Raw genomic sequence first — 18,019 nt, 5'->3', positions numbered from 1 at the left:
TTCAGTAACATTGTGCCTCATGTGAGTGCAGAGAGAGAGGCAGGAAGTGGTACCCAGCCGGGGGGCTGCTCTGCAGGAGGGGCAACGTGGGTGCTGGGGGCCTAGCGGCTTCCTCAAAGTCCAGGATGAAGGCCAATGTGTATCAAGATGTGCCCGGGATCTTTAACTTTCTTTCTACTTCCTTTTTTCCAAGGAAGAGAAACTTGAGATCTAGTATTATCCTAAAGTTCCATCTTAGGAATGTAATTGCCCGCTGTGTTGAAGCACAGGGGGCAGACTTAAAAACTGCTAATAGTTTTTTTTCAGGAAAATGAGTTTGTGTGTACGTTATAATTCCTACATTTTTGTAAATGAACATTTTTTTTAAAAAAATGATGAGACCTAGTCTGACTTAATTTCTGGCTTAGTGTCTCTTATCTGGGACCATTTGAATTCTTATAGTAAGGAAACATTTACACAGAAGATGGCATTTTATGTAACACTTAAAAATTATTAATTATACAAAATATATCTAAGACTACATTTCAAAAGTATACTGCTCTTGCCCCAGGGGAGGCCAGGGTCTTATCTGCTGCCTCAAGCCTTGTTCCTCTCTGTTCCCTTCCTCTCCCTTGGAGCATATGGTAGTTCATGAAAATATTCCGAGGAGGCCCGAAGTTTGAATCAGATTCCATTTATTTATTTATTTATTTATTTATTTATTTATTTTAGAGAGGGGAGGGAGGGAGATAGAAAGAGGGAGAGAGAGAAACATCAATGTGCGGTTGCTGGGGGCCATGGCCTGCAAGCCAGGCATGTACCCTGACTGGGAATCGAATCTGCGACACTTTGGTTCGCAGCCCGCACTCAATCCACTGAGCTACGCCAGCCAGGGCTGAATCAGATTTCTTCCAAACGCCAGACATCAGGGTTGTGGCGGAGTTCCATAGCAGTCCTCTGAGGATTTGTGCAATCCAGATGCCTGTTTGGGGGCCAGGTCCCTTCATTCAATCCTCGTGTCCTTCAGAGTTCTATATAAGCTCATTGCAGTCACCACCGCGTGGGTGCTGGGATGTAAGTTAAGGAGAAAGGACTTAGGGCGGAAGCGGGGACTGGGAGCAGAAATAGGCAGATAAGGTGTCTGGACCCGTCGCTGCAAGCCGGGGAGGGCCAGGAGCAGACACATGTCCCGTTTCAGAGTTGAGCTCCTTTCCCTGCCTTTGAGTCTGTTGCTGGCCGCTCTGTCCTCAAAGCTCACCCGCTCAGCGAATCCTTCACTGTGCCGCCGTTACGAGGTAGCGCAAATGGAATCATGCTCTTTGTGTAACTGGAGAGCCCGATGTGCAGGCATGTGCCCCGCCCAAGTCCTACTTTATGTTTCTGGCCCAGAAATGTGGACTTAAGGGAGACTCAATTAAGCAGTTCCAGAAATAGGAGGTGACACGGTCAGCACAAATTGTGCCTGAGTCACAGGTGACAAAAATGGTGAGCACACCCAGCTCTGCTGGCATTACCTTTGTCCCGTCTGAATTCTGACATAGACTTTGACCTTTTGCAAGGTTTTTAATAACATTGCTATAAACTCTGTTGGCGGTCCCTGGGAGTATTCGTGATTACTCAGTCAGGACGTGGAGTAAGTCCAGTCTGCACGATATTCAGAAGAGTCATGTAGAAATGACTTTATCTCTGTGTTTTTCAAAGTGTGGTCAGTCATCGGGCTGTTTGTTGGAAATGCCAGCGCAAAGACCCTTCTGCTGACTCACTAAATCCAGACCACTGAAGTGCATTAACACAATTTGTTACTAATGGAGATTTAAGTCCTGAAGTCAGCGAAGGACTGAAGCATATGAAAAGACGAAGTCACGGGAAGAAAGGGCACCCCTCTCACTGGTGTGCACAAACGGGGGAGAGAGAGATGGAGCTACTCGTAGACCCGTAGTTATGAGGGCAAATGACCCGTGGTGTCCCCCATGCACATTGAAGCAGACAAAAGATTAGTGACTTTATTAATTGGCTCAGCTGCCGTAATGAAATGTCATAGACTGAGTAGCTTAAACACCGAAATTCATTTTCTCACAGTTGGGGAGAATTAGGAAGTCCCGTGTCAGAATGCCAGATGATTCGGTTCCTAGCTATAGCTCTCTCCCTGGTAGGTGGGCTCCTTGCTGTGTGTGCCTGTGGCCTTTCCTCGGTACATTGCAGAGTGAGAGTGATAGTGAGAGTGAGAGAGAGAGCCAGAGCGAGAGCGAGAGAGAGAGCACGTACTCTGGTGTCTCCTTCTCTTCTTGTAGCACCAGCCCTAGTGGATTAGGGCCCCATCCTAATGACCTCATTTAACCTTGATTAACTCCCTAAAGGTCCTGTCTCCAGATACATTCATATTGGGTGTTTGCACTTCAACACGTGAATTTTAAGGAACACAATTCAGTTTTCAGCAATACCTCTGATATAAAATACCGCGTTTTAATTTTGAATTTTACGTAGCCTTCAGAGCATGAAATAAAATATAAAAAAATACAAACTCCTCTCATACCCATTAACTTACTTGTTTCCTCAAATCATATTATTAATATACAGGGTAGGGCAAAACTAGGTTTATAGTTGTTTGCATGAAAAATAATATAATGATTAATAAATAGTAACACAAGAATACAAAACTCTTTTGCACACTCACCACTGTAAACCTACTTTTGGCTGCACCCTGTATATTTTTCGCCCAGGGAAGATGGAGCAGGGGGGCATTCACCATTCTGCACCAGTTCCAACTTTTGTTTGATATAAGCATACATGGGAATAGAAGACAAAGTGTTTGTACGACATAGCAGTAGAAAGAAAAATTCGCAAAAAAATACTAACCTTGTCCTTGTACAGAGCCAATATATTAGGTGAATTATTGCACGAGGTATCCAAACGTTTGTTTTCATTTTGGAGTTATTTTTGACTCCTTCCTTTTCCTCATATTCACAGAGAACATGTCAGCAAACCCTGTTGATTCCGACTTCTTAATGAATCCGGAATCCAAGGACTTTTGACCCCTTCACTGTTGCCAACACTGACTGTCACTTACGTTTTCACAATAGTCTCTTAAATGTCTCCCTGAGTCCCTCTCCCTCCTGCCAACCCCACCCCAGTCTGTGCTCAGCAGAGCACTTATTAAAATGGAATGCAGAACATGCCATGCCATTCCTCCAGCGGCTTCTTACCTCACTGAGGTTGTGACCCCAAATCCTTCCAGGGACCTGACTTCGAGTCCCACACACGCTGCCCCCGTGACTTCATTCCCCTCACCCTCTACTCCATGTTTTTTTTGCCCACTTCCACCCGGCCACATTAGTCTGCTGGACGCCACAGAGGATGCAAAAACAAATGTTATCAGGGACTTCCTGGAGACTCGAGACCAAATGTAAAGAACCATGATTTAAGGAATAAACGAACAGATATGAAAGTGCTTTGCCAGGAAGTATCGGTCTTGGAGGGATTCCTGCAGAGCTTTATGATCATTGTTCTTACAATTTGGCTAATTTTCTAGCCCAGTGAATAGCAAATTGATACGTTCCGTGGCATTTAAAATCATTAAGCTCCAAGAATTTTACATATCTTGTTTCTTCTCCTTGGCCACAATTACCATTAAATGGCACTTCTTAAAGTATTCATCAAAATGAGTAGGTGTACGGAGCTACAGATAGTCCAAAAAGTGCGCAATGCTTGCTCAGAGTCACAAAGTGAAGTCATTACACTGTGAGCACACACAGTATAAGCGTGTGATGCTGTGAATACCCGTCACTGTGATAAGAATGAACGGCAGATGCAGCTTAAGCCTCCGTCAGCACAAATGCCACATCTTCTTTTAGCGTCTCCGTTCTCTGTAACATCTTAGCAGCGTGTAAAAATGGTTCTAGGGTCAATTGTAACAATATAAAATAAAATGGGCTAAGGCAATAAGAAATTGATTTTTTTGTTTAAAAAGTCTTTCAATCTAAAGAGAGATGTAAGCTGCACTCGGGGAACAACTGAAGAAAATAATTGCCAAGTCAAAGTATGACAATATTAATTAGCTTAGTAAATATTTATGGGATAATTTCTGTTTATGTTTCATGAATTTGAATCTTGAGATCCTTGTGAATAGTGGAGCTTTCAATACAATACAAAAATTGCAAGGTAAGAATGCTATTAGGTTAAAATCACCCTAAATTTCTACCCCCCCCCCAGTGTGGACGGGATTATGGATGTATGACATCATATTTCCGTATCCATTTGTCAATATCGCAGGCCTCCAGGTAGGAAACAGAAAGTTGGCTTTGGTTCCACGAAAGCAAGGGTGTCTCCATGCTGGGGAGCAACTTCTCAGGATGACAGCCCGATCCCTGTGAATAATGGACTCCTTCACTGAAAGGGTTTCATCTAAACTGCTTGTCTAAGCTGCATTGTAGATAATGATCTGCTTTTGGACAGGAGGACGGCCTGTAGCTATATACCTGGTTCTCAGGTGGAAGGATAGCAGAGATGAGTCAGGGAAGGATGTGAAGTCCAGTCCGAGGTTACAGGATTTGATGGGGCGGTAAATAACCACTGTGCGTTCTAGAACAGAACATGGATATGATGAATGTAGTGTTTGTGAAACATTATTTTAACAGCCCTATGTAGGTTGGAAGGAGAGAGGAGATAATTGGAAATTGTAGAGATAAAGGGTTTTAAGGATGTCTCAGCATCGCTGCGCACTCCTCTTATGATTTAGAAAGTGCATTTCCAAAATAGCTATGGATTAAAAAAATGCAGAGGCCTCTTCTGACTTCTGGTTGGTCGTAATTTAGAGAACATCAAATTTTAAGAGCTGTTTGCAGTTCTCTATTCTTTCAATGAACTAGGACTTCAGTATAAGTACTTGAGAAATTTTCTGAGTAATGTGATGAATGTTCTGATAGAAAAAATAAGTAGTGGACTGTAAGACTATAGAATGTAACATTTAAATCAAGGATTAAATGAACATCTGGAAATGCTTGAAGGATATATGTATTCGATCATCATCGGTGACCTCAGTGGCCATGACCCTCACAGGCATCCAGGACCGGGGGGGAGCGAGTGGAGGGAGACCCGTGGTCAGGGTGGGTAGGAAACAGCCCCCGCAGTTCTGATGCACTGTCCTAGGGAGGCTGGGCTGAGTCCGTGGGGCCCCTCGAGCAAAGCCGTGAGCCCCCCACAATGGCTGTGTCCCTCAGAACTCCTCACCAAAAGAACATTTGGGGTTTTTGTTTTGTTTTCATCTGCATTCATTTGTTTGTGTTTGACATATTTGCTTTGAAAATTCATTCTTTTCCTTCCTTTGGCTTTTTTTTGTTTTGTTTGTTTGTTTTTTTGGCTGGAGATAGAAGGAAACTCATTTGAAGAAACACATGCTGGTGCCAATGTGAAAATAGGGGCCAGAAGACTTTTGCTTCCCCTGTTACTTGCAATTTCATGGGAAGCTGAAGGAGAGTCCCACGCTTACTAACGGATTATCTGGGATATTGTCTCTCACTTGTGGTTACTCCCTGGGAATATGGCAGCATCCTCCCCGGAGTCTCTCTTCTTTCCTGTCTAGAAAGTCGTGGGCTCTGCACATGGCTCAGGGCCTGTGACCTCTGGGTCAGCTTAGGTATGAATTGCCCGAATGCTCCATGAGCGAGTGTTTGCATTGTTTTGCTGGAGACAAAACTCTTCTTTTTCTTTTGTAGTTAGATGTCACAGCATATTTCATTTTGTATTTAAAGTCGCCCTTACTTAAAGGCTAGAAAATAACTTGCTTTTTATTGATTCACAATCATCCCTGCTGTTAGGAAAACAAAATCCCTCAGCTTGTCACATGTGATTTGCTGTAGTAGGAACATCTGGGGACACTCCTTGCCCACTTTTTACTTTCTTTCCTGGGTCATCTTTAACCAGAACTGAAATGTACTCTGTCGTTATACAATACAATCATGTTATATTCAAAAAGTCACAAGATAAGCCAGTTTCATCATAAAGCCAAACCTGCAAATAGTTGTACAACATGTCTGGTTTAGAATTTTTGAAACCACGTGCGTAGCTTCGTGTTTTGCAAACAACGTCAAAGCATTGCTTATTTTGATTATTGACAAACATGTTTTCTTTCCCCGTTTCTTTTATTTCTTCCTAGTGTGCACTGGTGTGTGAATGCACAGCCCCAGAGAGTGGGAGCAGAAAAGACAGCTTACCCTTTTTGAACGCAGGTGGGTACTTCAGCTCTGGAACCTTAGTTTCACCTGAACGTGAACTTTAATTTCCTGTGAAATCACTGCGGAGCCTGGGCGGCCGGCTCGCAGAGTCATTTGTGAACACTGAGTGATCGAATCGGTCATTGTGAGGTGCCAGTGGGGTAGGCGTGACTAGTTTCTATGAAAGACATATAGATAACTTTCTAAATCTTTGTACAAGGATGTATCAAGCCTGTTAGCTGTTGGATTTTGTATTATCAGAAACAAGACACACTGGAAGACAGAGTAAGTGTTAGAAATGCGAAGTTCTTATTTAGCGTGACTTCCTCATTATAGAACTCGGATTAAAGCGGCTGAAACAGTAGATATATGGACCTGGTGGGGAAAATCCACACACGTGTTTGTGCATTCTGGGGTGTGTATGCATCTGCTGTATTACTTATAGTAATGTATTTGAATTTCAACAAGGCTCTTAGCAATGTGCTAAATTATGACCTTGTAAATAAAACTGACACTTATGCTCCAGTTAAAAAATGTGTGATAAAATGTATATGTAAAATATGGAACGAATATTTGCATAATAATGTAAATTACGATACCAGTAATAATAATAACGGTAAATAACGACTATTACAATGCCAGGCAATATGCTTAATGCCTCATGTGCCCGTCTTACCTTGCTTTCTGATATCTGATTTGTGCTATGAAGAAGGCACTGTCATCCTTATGCCCTTGGGACAGACGGGACCACTGGTTAAGGTCACCTACTTAACAAACAGCAGGTTCAGAATTTAAATCCAATTTTGATCCCATGGCCTTTGCTCATAATTACTAGGCTGTGCTATTACTAAAAAGCCATTCATTAACATGTTGGTGTAACAAGAGCATCAGCTTTAATGTTTTTCTAACCCTGCCATGTTATACATTTAAACAAAGACATAGATAGCTTCAATAATGAGCTTAATGACCGATGCCATACGTCAAAGGTTTGCTAATACACAACCCCTAAACTATTAACAGGTGTTCCCCCAAGGAAGCCACTAATAACAGAGGACGGGGAGGGGAGAGGGAAGACAGTGTTGTGACTGTGTGTGCACCCACAGGGAACCCACAGTCAAATCTGACGATAACAACAAAACATTGACCATACTGATATGGAATGAGGGATTCCACCCAAGAAGAGCTGCTGTTTCTCAGCTTAAGACCAAAGGACGTGTTTTTTGTTTTCTTTATTTTTATTAAGGATGTAATTTTGGAGGGCTGTTCGTTGACCAGTGCAGGGCTGCCAGACAGCGAGGCCAGCCACGCCCTGTAGAAGTACTTGATGAGTGATCGGTGTGGGGGAACCAATGTATCCTCCAAGGGTCCTCTTCTCATTGATTTTTCCACCTGAAAGTTGACTAAACCTTGACTACTCTATTTTAATATATCCAGGTAATCCATTTCACTTACTAAATGTCAGTTTGGAGAACTCAAATCGAGGGTGGGGCATAAGTTCATTTTCCATAGAGTTGGAACAATTCGTGTTACCCACAAAATCATCTACACTGTCATTTTTTTTAGCGACTCACTCCGGTGAACTTGGTAATTTTTTTATGCCCACAAAAAGAAATGTCATTTTAAAATACTCGTGGGTTTAATGTGAGTTTCAAAGAGAAAACAAGAAAAAACGGCTTTCTAAGTAAGAGAATATATTCCCTGAGGAGACAGAGAAGAGGGAACACGGTGAAAAATAAATCAGCTCCTTCTACCACTCGTGCACTAACATCTGAGAGGCGTGAGTCCTGGAACTGCAGTAAGTCCCTCAAATGACCAGTGTGCTCTTCCTAACACGTACACTGGAACATGACAAAGACAGCCGCCCGGAGCTGACGGGGGCGCATGCGTCCTGCAATTCAAATGTACTTCCTCAGTGGGGGAGAGGTGATGGACGGCTGCTTTTCCTTTTTCACGGAGGTGACACTCTTGGTGGTGATACTGCACTGAGTTCCAATGACATTGTTCAATCTTAGTCTAGTCGGCCCAGAGGAGCACTCAGAGCCTGGCCGTTTGCCACACATATTTTCTTTTATTAGCCAAAGAGAAGACTAAGTGACTGTCAAATGTTATAAAGGCTGGCGTTTTTTTGTTTCTTTTTAAAATTAAATGTATTAGGAGGGCCCTGGTTAATAAAATGATATAGGTTTCAAGTACACAATTCTATCACACATCATCTGTATATTGCATTGTGTGTGCTAGATTTTTTAAAAATTAAAACTACAACTAAGTACTCTTCATGAAGTGTTTCCGCTTGAAATATGAAAGCATGTTGTGCAGGTATAGAATATGTATGAACTTGGCCTGTGTGTCCCTTGGTCTTTTGTTCTATTTATTTATCTATCTAAACTCTGTAACGTTAGAATGAGTCCATTATATTCCCACGTGGTGTTTTTTTAATCTGTTGGCAAAGGAGCTATTGACGTTCTTCTCAGGTCTGTGCATTAATGTATCACATGGAAGTTGCCAGCCTCCAGCGAGTTATGAAGTACTTATTGAGTGAGAGGAAGAGAATGTCATATCTTTCAGCAGCTCTTCCCTCGTCTATTTATATCTCTAGTGGTTTCATTTATAATTCAGGAAATTCAGTTATCTATTGTAAGACTAAAAAGAAAAAGCTCTTCCCCCCTAAGGTCTCATTTCTTTCATGCTCTGTTTTGTCTTCCAAGTTGAATGTGGATGTTGGGAGTCTGGGGAATTGAGGGCAGGAGGAGAGAAGGGATGAGAAGGAGCAGGGCAGAATCTGCAATTCCGTAAGAAAGCTAGAGAAGCACCTTAATGCTATGGGAAACCGAGTTCCTCTCAGCTGCTGGATTTTACACCCTCCGAAACATGGCACACTGGAAGACAAGAAGCATTAGAAACGTAAAGCTCTTGTTCACAATAGTTTGACTTTCTAATTATATAACTCACAGAATAAAGTTATTAAAACGGTAGGTTTGCCTCTTTCGTTATTTGCTTATTCATGTAAGCAATGTGGTAGTAACACTGGAATCTATTTGTTGCCGGGTGGGGGAGTAGGCGGAGTTAATTCTGAGCGTAGGGAAGTACGAGACGGTTGGGTCCCCCCTCTGTGCCACTGAGTCACATCGCCCTGGGCGCCCTGTCCACTGCAGAACAGAAGCGAATGGGCTCTTGTGGTTGTAACGTAGGAGCGCTGGACAGCCGTCAGCTCTGGTGTCAAAGCCAACCAGCAGCGCGCCCTCGACAGACAGGTCAGCCGCTCTGCACATCAATGTTTTAAAAATGACCAGATCGACCTGGACAGCCTTTGACTTCCTTTTTCGCTCTCAGATGATTGAAGTAACTAAAGCTTGGTTTAGCTTTTGCTACGTTTTATCTCTTTTTACCAGTCTTTCAGAAAGGTGTTCATTTTCATCAGGTTCACATGGAGGCACGTTTCACTTCTTTGTCATGGACAGATGTCTTTCTCAGGAGTTACTGATATTTATTTAATAAGACTAACCACAGGCATACCTCTTTAAATTTTTGTCAGGATGACAATTCTGTCTGGGTTTCTTGACTCTCCCAGTTTTCCTTGTAAAAGTACTCTCGTGTATCCCTCTGTTACTGTGCCAAGTCTATGGGGCGAATGGCCCCTGTCCCAGAGGCCATTCACATCTATTATCTTCACATTTAGAGCGAGTTTCCCCCTGTCAGCACGCATTACATCTGACACAGCATCTTCCTTGGTTGAATTCCATACTTCTTGGGTCATGAAATTATCCTTTATATTTTTTAAAGACCACTTTCATGCTGTGTATCAGCGTGTCCACTGTCCTTCGGAGTCACGAAGGGTGTGGCTGACAGCCGTGATTTCCATGACTGTGTTGGCTGGAACCCGACCAGAACGAGGGACCACCCCGCCCTCGGTCCTACACTGCGCACCTCTCCCTACGTGGAGAACTTGGTGGTATTTTTACTTCTAGCTTCACAGATGAACCGTGCCTTTTCTCACAACAGGCCACTGTATCTTTGATTTTTCCCCCCAAATAAGGCTAAGTCATCTACTGCTGTAGCTTTGCAGAAGATGCTAGATTGTAAACTACTTAAGAAGAAGGAACACTGCTTATTTATTTCTGTCTCTCAAGGGCCAGAATACAACAGGAACTCGGCAAATGCTTGTCAAATGGCTGAGAACAGGCATATCTTCTCATTTGAATTTATTTTTCAGGTAGCGAAAAACCACACTGTCGCTCTCTCCGTGAGAAAGATGTTCAAATGTAATTATTTAAGTGTGAGATAAAGTAATGTATTCTTCTTCTTAAAGATCACTACCAAATTCTCATTTTGAAATGTTTTCTGCCTCGTATCACAACATAGATTTTAATTGCCTTTCAAAATATCATGCAACTGAGCTAAACATTAAGGTTACATTCTCATGACACTGCCATCAAAAGCTCTGCATGACTCAGCATTTTAAGGGATTGTCAAAAATTTCCCTCTATACTTACTTGAGTCTTGATGAACTCCAGGCAAAACACAGCCCCAGATTTCTTCTTTTTTTCTTTTCATTCATGAGGTACTAAATCTCCGACTTTATCGAATCTTAGATGACATCATTTTGTATTAGCAAAGATATCTCTGCTGTATTTCATCCACATTAGTTTAAATAGATTTTGCCCTTGTATTTATAACTCTCTGGTATATAAAATTTGGAGTCACTTTGGCTTATGGCAATGGCCCTTGATCTTATATACTTACTCACCGGATTTCTTTACCCTTTGCTGTTTTAACAAATGCGATGGAGTCCGTTAACCTTGCTCTTTCGGAATTCTCCTGTATAACCGTCTGCTAATATACTGAGGATGGTAAGTGGCTTCGGTGGAGAGTGAATTCCACCATGTCACAATCAGTGGAGTCATCTGTTAGACACCTTCAAATGCTTCCGCTGTCCTTCTAAGTAGATTACCTCCTCCACTGCCCATTTTAGGTAAACTAGAAGAAAAATAAAGACAAGAGATGATATGGTCAAAAAGTTGGTATTCTGTGGAGAAGTGTGGGGAGGGCTTTCTTTCAGCTGTGGTTTATTCTTTCTTCATTCTGATGCTTGTGCTGACCCTTTCAGTGAGGTTTTCATTACGCCCTTCCTCTCGCATTTCCCGATCTTCATGTAACCAGTTGGTGCTCTCGCTCTTCTCCTCTTGGGGAAAGGAATGCCGGGAAATGTCTGGGTTGCAAGGTGTAAGCTCATTTCTGTGGAGTGTTTGCATTTACTGTGCACTGAGAGAGGTGCAGGATGCTTTCCTGAGTTGCAGGGCATGCCGTGAACAGAGGCAAATTAGCAAGAAACAAGGTCAGCTCAGTGTGCTGCACGGTGTTCTGGGCTGCTCGGTAGAATATGAGCCAGCTTCTACCTTCTCTAGTTTTCTTCTTTATTTTAGTAACTGAACTAGAATGAAATAGAACAAGTCAAATCAGAAAGAGTGAAGCAAATCATTTCTTTGACCACCTAAATCTAACATCTAAATGCTGTACTCTCAACTCACCAGTTACCACCAGTTGAAGACCAGAGTCTCACAAATGTTATTTTTATGTTTTATTCTGATATCTATGATAGTCTTTCTTATTCTTGGCCTTTAATTGAAGATGGAGGGTCAAGAGTTTATGAGTTTAATTAGACTGGCACTTTGTCCAACCCATCTTTTATCCTATTCCTATTCTCTTTGGATTTTGTTCTTTCTTTGTTTATTTGCAACAGAACAACACACAATAACAACTTAGATTTTATAACAAAGCTATAGAATAGTAACTAAAATTTCCCTGGGGGTTGATTAACACTGAATTTCATCTTTATTACTTTTTAATTTTTATTGAATTAATGGAGTGACATTGTTTAATAAAATTACATAGATTTTAGGTGTATATTTCTGTTATACATCATCTGTATATGAATATTGTATTGTATTTACCACCCAATTCAAGTCTTTTGTCGTCACCATTTATCCCCTCTTTACCCTCTTCTCACTCCCCCATCCTCTTTCCCTCGGTAGTCACCCTACTGTTGCCTGTGTCTATGAGGGTTTTTGTTTGTTTGTTTGTTTGTGCTTAATCCCTTCACCTTTTCACTCAGACACCAACCCCTCCCTCATTTTTATTGTTTTTAAAGAGATATCTCTTTGCTGTATTTTCAGAGTTCTTACTATGTTTTCTTACTCTCTTTTCTCTATTAACCATGCTTAGGATGGTCTTTTAGTGATTTTTATTAGGTTTTTCAGTTCTCACCCAATTGTAAAAAGACCCAATCTATACATTTAAGATGTATATAAATCTAAGATAGTTTCAAGTACAAATAAAAGAGCATCATTATCTAACTAGATTACACAGACTTATCTGTAGTAAGAATAATGCAGCATTTGGAGAATAGGCAATGTATGTACATTCAGCTGAATAATTGAGCTATTAAACAACTGCGTAATTAAAAGCTACAGAATGAATAGAATCCCTGCAAGGACCTGAAGTACATTAAAATCATGATTTTGTAAGGCTTGAAGCCAATAAAGTCAGTTTCCATTTTAATACATGATTCCTACCACCTTCCGAAAGCAAGGAAGCACATGAAGATAATCACAGATGAGCTTCCTCTGGAGAAATGTGTTAAAGACAACCTGTTGTTGGGTGGGCCCCTGGCACCTGATTCCAGATTTCCAAAATTTTTTGTCCGATCCACTGACTTCCCTAACGGAGACACACAGAGAAAATCACCCCCATGGTGTCTCCCTGGTGTATCTTTCTGCCCCAGGCCACTCAAGCAGTCCCCTCCCTCGTGTGTCTTGTCCACGTGGCATCTTGACTTTGGTGATTCAGAACTGGAGCGGCTGAGCTTGCACAACCGCTTAATCCATTAAAAAGCAGGTGGCGTGTTATCTTGTTACTGTGTCTGGGAGCAACAAGGTAGAAAATTGAGTTGTGCTTCAATTTGGGGTGAATCTGTCATTTTCTCTCTGTCCCTGTGTTTGTTCGCCCTCTGTGCTGGATGCAAGGGGATGTGTTGCTCTTCGTTCCAGCTCAGAACTTTACCCTGTTCAGGCACCACAAGGCCACGATGTGGTCCAGACCAGCTCTGCTGCTTTCCTCTTGGTAGAATCGGTCACATGATATTTTTTGTCAGTATTTTAGCAAAAGCGGTGAAACAAATGAAGAGAATACACACAGGGCTCTCTTTAAAAATAACTTATAATAGATGTTAAATAGATATTATTACTGGGCCGAGCCTATTGTATGGCAGAAATAAAGAACAAACTGACAGTGACCGGAGGAAAGAGAGAGGGCATAATGGGGGAGAGAAGGGGAAGAAAGGTCAAGTCAAGGAAAATGTATGAAGTCCCCATGGACAAAGACAGTGGGGAAAGGAAGACTAAATGTAGGAGGTGGAGGGTGGGTAGGGCAGGGGAGAGTAATGGAGGAAAAATGGGGACAACTATAATTAAACAATAATAAAAAAGAAAGAAATCCATCTTTTTTAACATTATTTTTTATTTTTCAATTACATTTCACATACAACAGTATATTAGCTTCAGGTGTATACCCTGGTGATTAAAGATTATATAACTTTCTAAATGATCATCCCAATAAGCCTTCTATCCATCTGACGCCATGCAGGGTTATTAGGCTATTGTTGACTATATCCCCTAGGCTGTATTTTGTATCCCTGTGACAATTTTGTAACTACCTTTATTCCCTTCACCTTTTTCACCCATCCCCCCAACCCTCCTCTCATCGGGCAACTGCCAAAATGTTCTCCATACCCATGAGTCTGTTTCTGTTCTGCTTGCTCGCTTTGTTTTTGATTCAACTTTTGATAGATATGTATTTATTCCCATCTTACTGTTCATATTTTCAATCTTCTTTTTTCTTCTTCTTAAAGAAGGCCCTTTCACATTTCATGTTGTACCGGTTTGGTGGTGATGAACCCCTTTAGCTCTTTCTTGTCTAGGAGACTCTGGCAACAACTTGAGGTGTCTGTGGGAAGTCCGAGGTGAACATGACAGACTCGTTTACACAGCTGGAGAGTACGTGCAGGCCTGTCAGAATTTCATCTCTGCTGCAGGGGAGAAGCGTTAAAAAGAACCAAAAAATTCATCATTTATGACCCACTGTTCAATATTTGATGTGGGAAGACCATACCTTTTTTTGGTGTAATGAGGACAGAATCTCCCCACTATCAACTCAACAAGAATTTTGAACTGAGAACATCTCATCTGGGCATTTTTGTACCTGGTGCAACCGTGTGCATGGGAGTTAAAAGTCAGGGCAGAGTATTTTTATTTTTTAAGTCACATGCCATTCTATGGTACTGTAGGTATTATTACTTGATACATAGTAGGTGGTCAATAAGAAATTCCGCTGGACCAAATTAGGTTTAAAGGGGATCACACTCTACCTTTATTGAGATCTCGATAAATATATAAAATTGAGTACTAATATTTGGAGACCTGTGTGTTTCAAAAGATCAGAATTGTATTATGCAAGTCAGACGGGAGACATTATTGGGAATTTTCTTTATGATCAAGTTGTCTGATATTTTAAATTATTCACCCCATGAGTTTCTAGTGAAAACAGCTGTGCTCCTATAGAATCCTTGGAGGTTGTGTCCTGGACGGCCAGAGGAGAGCTCCAGAGATCATTAATGAGATTGCTCTTGATTTCTACTTAAGCTACTTCAACAAAGGTTTCTATTGAGAATGCAATGAAGAGCATTAACACAAACAAAAAAACCAATAAAATCAAAAGTTGTAGCACTAGTTTTGTGATAACAAAAATAAAGAATTTTATAATTTGTTAATTCAAAGTATAAATTTTCTAAGTGTAATTATTGTTTTAGAAAACAGAAGAAAAATCCAAATATTTTTAACCATGGTTTGAAAGAAACAGTGATTTTGTTTACTCTTAAAAAACAGGTTAAGAGAGCAGCACGTGTACTGAGTATAGACAAGCCAAGAAGTTGAATATGTATTTAGCTTCGTAAGAACATATTTGAACATTTTGGAGATGGAGTTTTTGTCTTACTATGAAAGGATACATTTATACTCCTGATCATGTTTACTATATTGGAGTTTATAAGATTTTGTGAGTGGTTTAATCTAACTGACACTTTGTTGAATCCAATATATACTTTTCTTCTTCTCCAACTCTAGAGATATGACAGTAGATGTAGTAAAATTCTCATATCTTTGGAACATTGTCACATTAAAAATGAATGAAATACAGTTTTTCACTGACTTGCTGTAAATTTTTATGTTTTGGATGAAAGAAAATATATCTGATAAGGTCTAATATCCAAAATATATAAATAACTTAAACAATCAGCAAAAGAAACACACAATCCAATAAAAAGTGCATAGAGTGTCTTAATAGACTTTTAAAAAAAATACAGTAAAACATGCAGATGGCCAGCAGATGCATGAAATCATACTAAGCATCACTAAGCATCAGGGAAATATAAATAAAAAATCACTATAGGATATCACCTCACATCTATTAGGATGGCTATTATCAAAAACACAAGAAATAAGAAGTGTTGGCAAGAACATGGAGAACCCTTGTGCACTATTGGTGGGAATGTAAGTTAGCGCAGACATTATAGAAAATAGTGTGGAGTTTCCTCAAAAAATTAAAAATAGAACTACCATATGATTCATATGATTCAGCAATTCCACTTCTGGATATTTATGAAAAGAAAATGAAAATATTAATTCAAAAAGATATATGCACCCTATGTTGACTGTAGCATGGTTTTTAATCACCAAGACATGGAAACAGCCCAGGTGTCCGTCAATTGCTGAATGGATAAAGAAGATGTGGTACTTACTTACATACAATGAAATATTATTCATCGTTGAAAAGAATGAAGTCTTGCCACTGGTAACAAAACAGGACCTTGAAGTCACTATGCTAAGTGACATGAAACAGACAGAGAAAGACAAATACCGTGTGAGTTCACTTACATGTGGAATCTAAAAAACAAACCCAGAAATAATACAAACAAGAAAAAAAGAGAACTCATAGCCACAAAGAACACACTGATGGTTGCCAGAGATAGGGGTTGGGGGTAAAGGGATAAGGGGGTCAAAGTGTACAAATATCCAATAATTAAATAAGTCATGAGGATATAATGTACATCATGGTGACTATAATTAATAGTACTGTATTATATGTTTGAGAACTGCTAAGAGAGTAGATTTTAAAAGTTATCATCATGAGGGAAAAACTGTGTAACTATGTATAGCAATGAATGTTAACCAGACTTGTTGTGATCATATCACAATATATTTAAACGTTGAATCACTACATTGTATGCTTGAAATTAATATAATGTATACATCAATTACATTTCAATAAAAAGAAACAAAATATAATTAACTGTATATATGGACCTGAGATATAATCTAACTGATAAAACGTACATGCTATATTTATGTTAAATATAGTCATATGATTTTTAATGTGATCATACAACTTTAGATGTCAAGTATTGCCTCTGAATAGACTGGAAACATTCTATTCAATGTTTTCTGGCTTCTGTTGGCACTTTTGAAAAGTAAACACTCGGGCTAATCCTTAGTAGGTGGTAGTAGGTAAGGGCACTGGAAGCTTTGAATCTGGTCATTGAAGAATGGGATATTTGAAAGCAAGATTTCCGATGCAGTTTCAGCACCGATCATGATAATTTCCCAGAACTGTATGTCTGAAAATGAATAGTTGCAGAGAAATGGATGGACAGGTCCTCATTTTAATGTTCAGAAAAATACTGCGTGTTTACCCAAGTAGGGAATGAGATATGGTTTTGTAGAACCCTAAAACCTTGAAAGGCTTTTCACCCCATACCTTGAGGAGACTTGGCTCACATACTGTGCTCGGTACTGTTTACAGCCTTTCATTCACTTCAATGCCAGATTCTGTTTCTGACCAGCTTTATTGGTAAATTAGAGATATATAATCATAGGCAATTGACTGTTGATTGACCAAATAGTTTATCGTGCATTAAGCTTTCATGTATGAGACTTTCATTGCCCAACAGCAATGAAAATAAAATTCTGCCCTGAAATATACAGCTTTCAGGTGTGGTGGGACTGCTGGCCTCACACAGAAATAGAGTCAAGTATTATCTGAGTATCTGACTCTGCATATTTGCTTTAAATCTTTAAAGCCCTTGATGGCATGACCTTGTCACTTGTCCCCTAATCACTGCCCGCCCACCACGAGTACACGGTTTGTTCAGCATCTCCTTGTCTTGCTTCTGATAACATGGTTTCAGGAAAGTGTGTTATGGACCCATGGCCACCAAAGTATGCATGATGTTTGAATTTTAATAGATTGTAAGCCCAGGAATAAACTTCCCTGATATTTAAGAAATAAATAATTTTTACTAGTAGAGTTATTTAACGCCTCTTGTCACTTGTCACCTACTATATAAGTGCATAAAGTTGACTCAGAGTGATTGGAAGAAATTCAGACATGTATTTTTTCAAAGTGTGTATTGTATAAAAATACATATGTTTTTATCGATATTCATATAAACATGTGCTTTAAGGAAATTTGTCGAAGAGAAAAGAATCAATATGTGATAAATTGGAGAACAGTAGTCATATTTATGAATTTCCTTTCGTTTTTTTTTTAATTTAATAAAGACTATATGTCCTAGAAGCTACTGAAAAAAACAAGAGGTAAGAACAAAATACTTAGGGATTCAAATACAGTAATGGATTATGATAAAAAAAAAACACAACATTTTGATTGAATAAATAATTAGAAGGTACCCTGATTAATGACTTTGCAGTTGATCTTCCTCTCCT

The 18,019-nt window shown here is 40.0% G+C and overlaps 1 protein-coding gene across 2 annotated transcripts in view; it reads left to right on the top strand.

Annotated features, from left to right (window-relative positions):
• The window catches only part of INPP4B (inositol polyphosphate-4-phosphatase type II B), a 517,613-nt gene that overhangs the window by 365,577 nt on the left and 134,017 nt on the right, over positions 1-18,019 (top strand). For both annotated transcript variants that reach the window (XM_028521081.2, XM_028521080.1), the window contains one exon: positions 6,131-6,203. In XM_028521081.2, the coding sequence (XP_028376882.1) occupies positions 6,131-6,203 (73 nt within the window). The remainder of the gene's footprint in view (positions 1-6,130; positions 6,204-18,019) is intronic.

Source organism: Phyllostomus discolor, chromosome 8, assembly GCF_004126475.2.
Source record: "Phyllostomus discolor isolate MPI-MPIP mPhyDis1 chromosome 8, mPhyDis1.pri.v3, whole genome shotgun sequence".
In the NCBI taxonomy this organism is placed as follows: domain Eukaryota; kingdom Metazoa; phylum Chordata; class Mammalia; order Chiroptera; family Phyllostomidae; genus Phyllostomus; species Phyllostomus discolor.
Note: the sequence above shows the minus strand (reverse complement) of the source record. Positions and strands in the feature narration are given on the sequence as shown.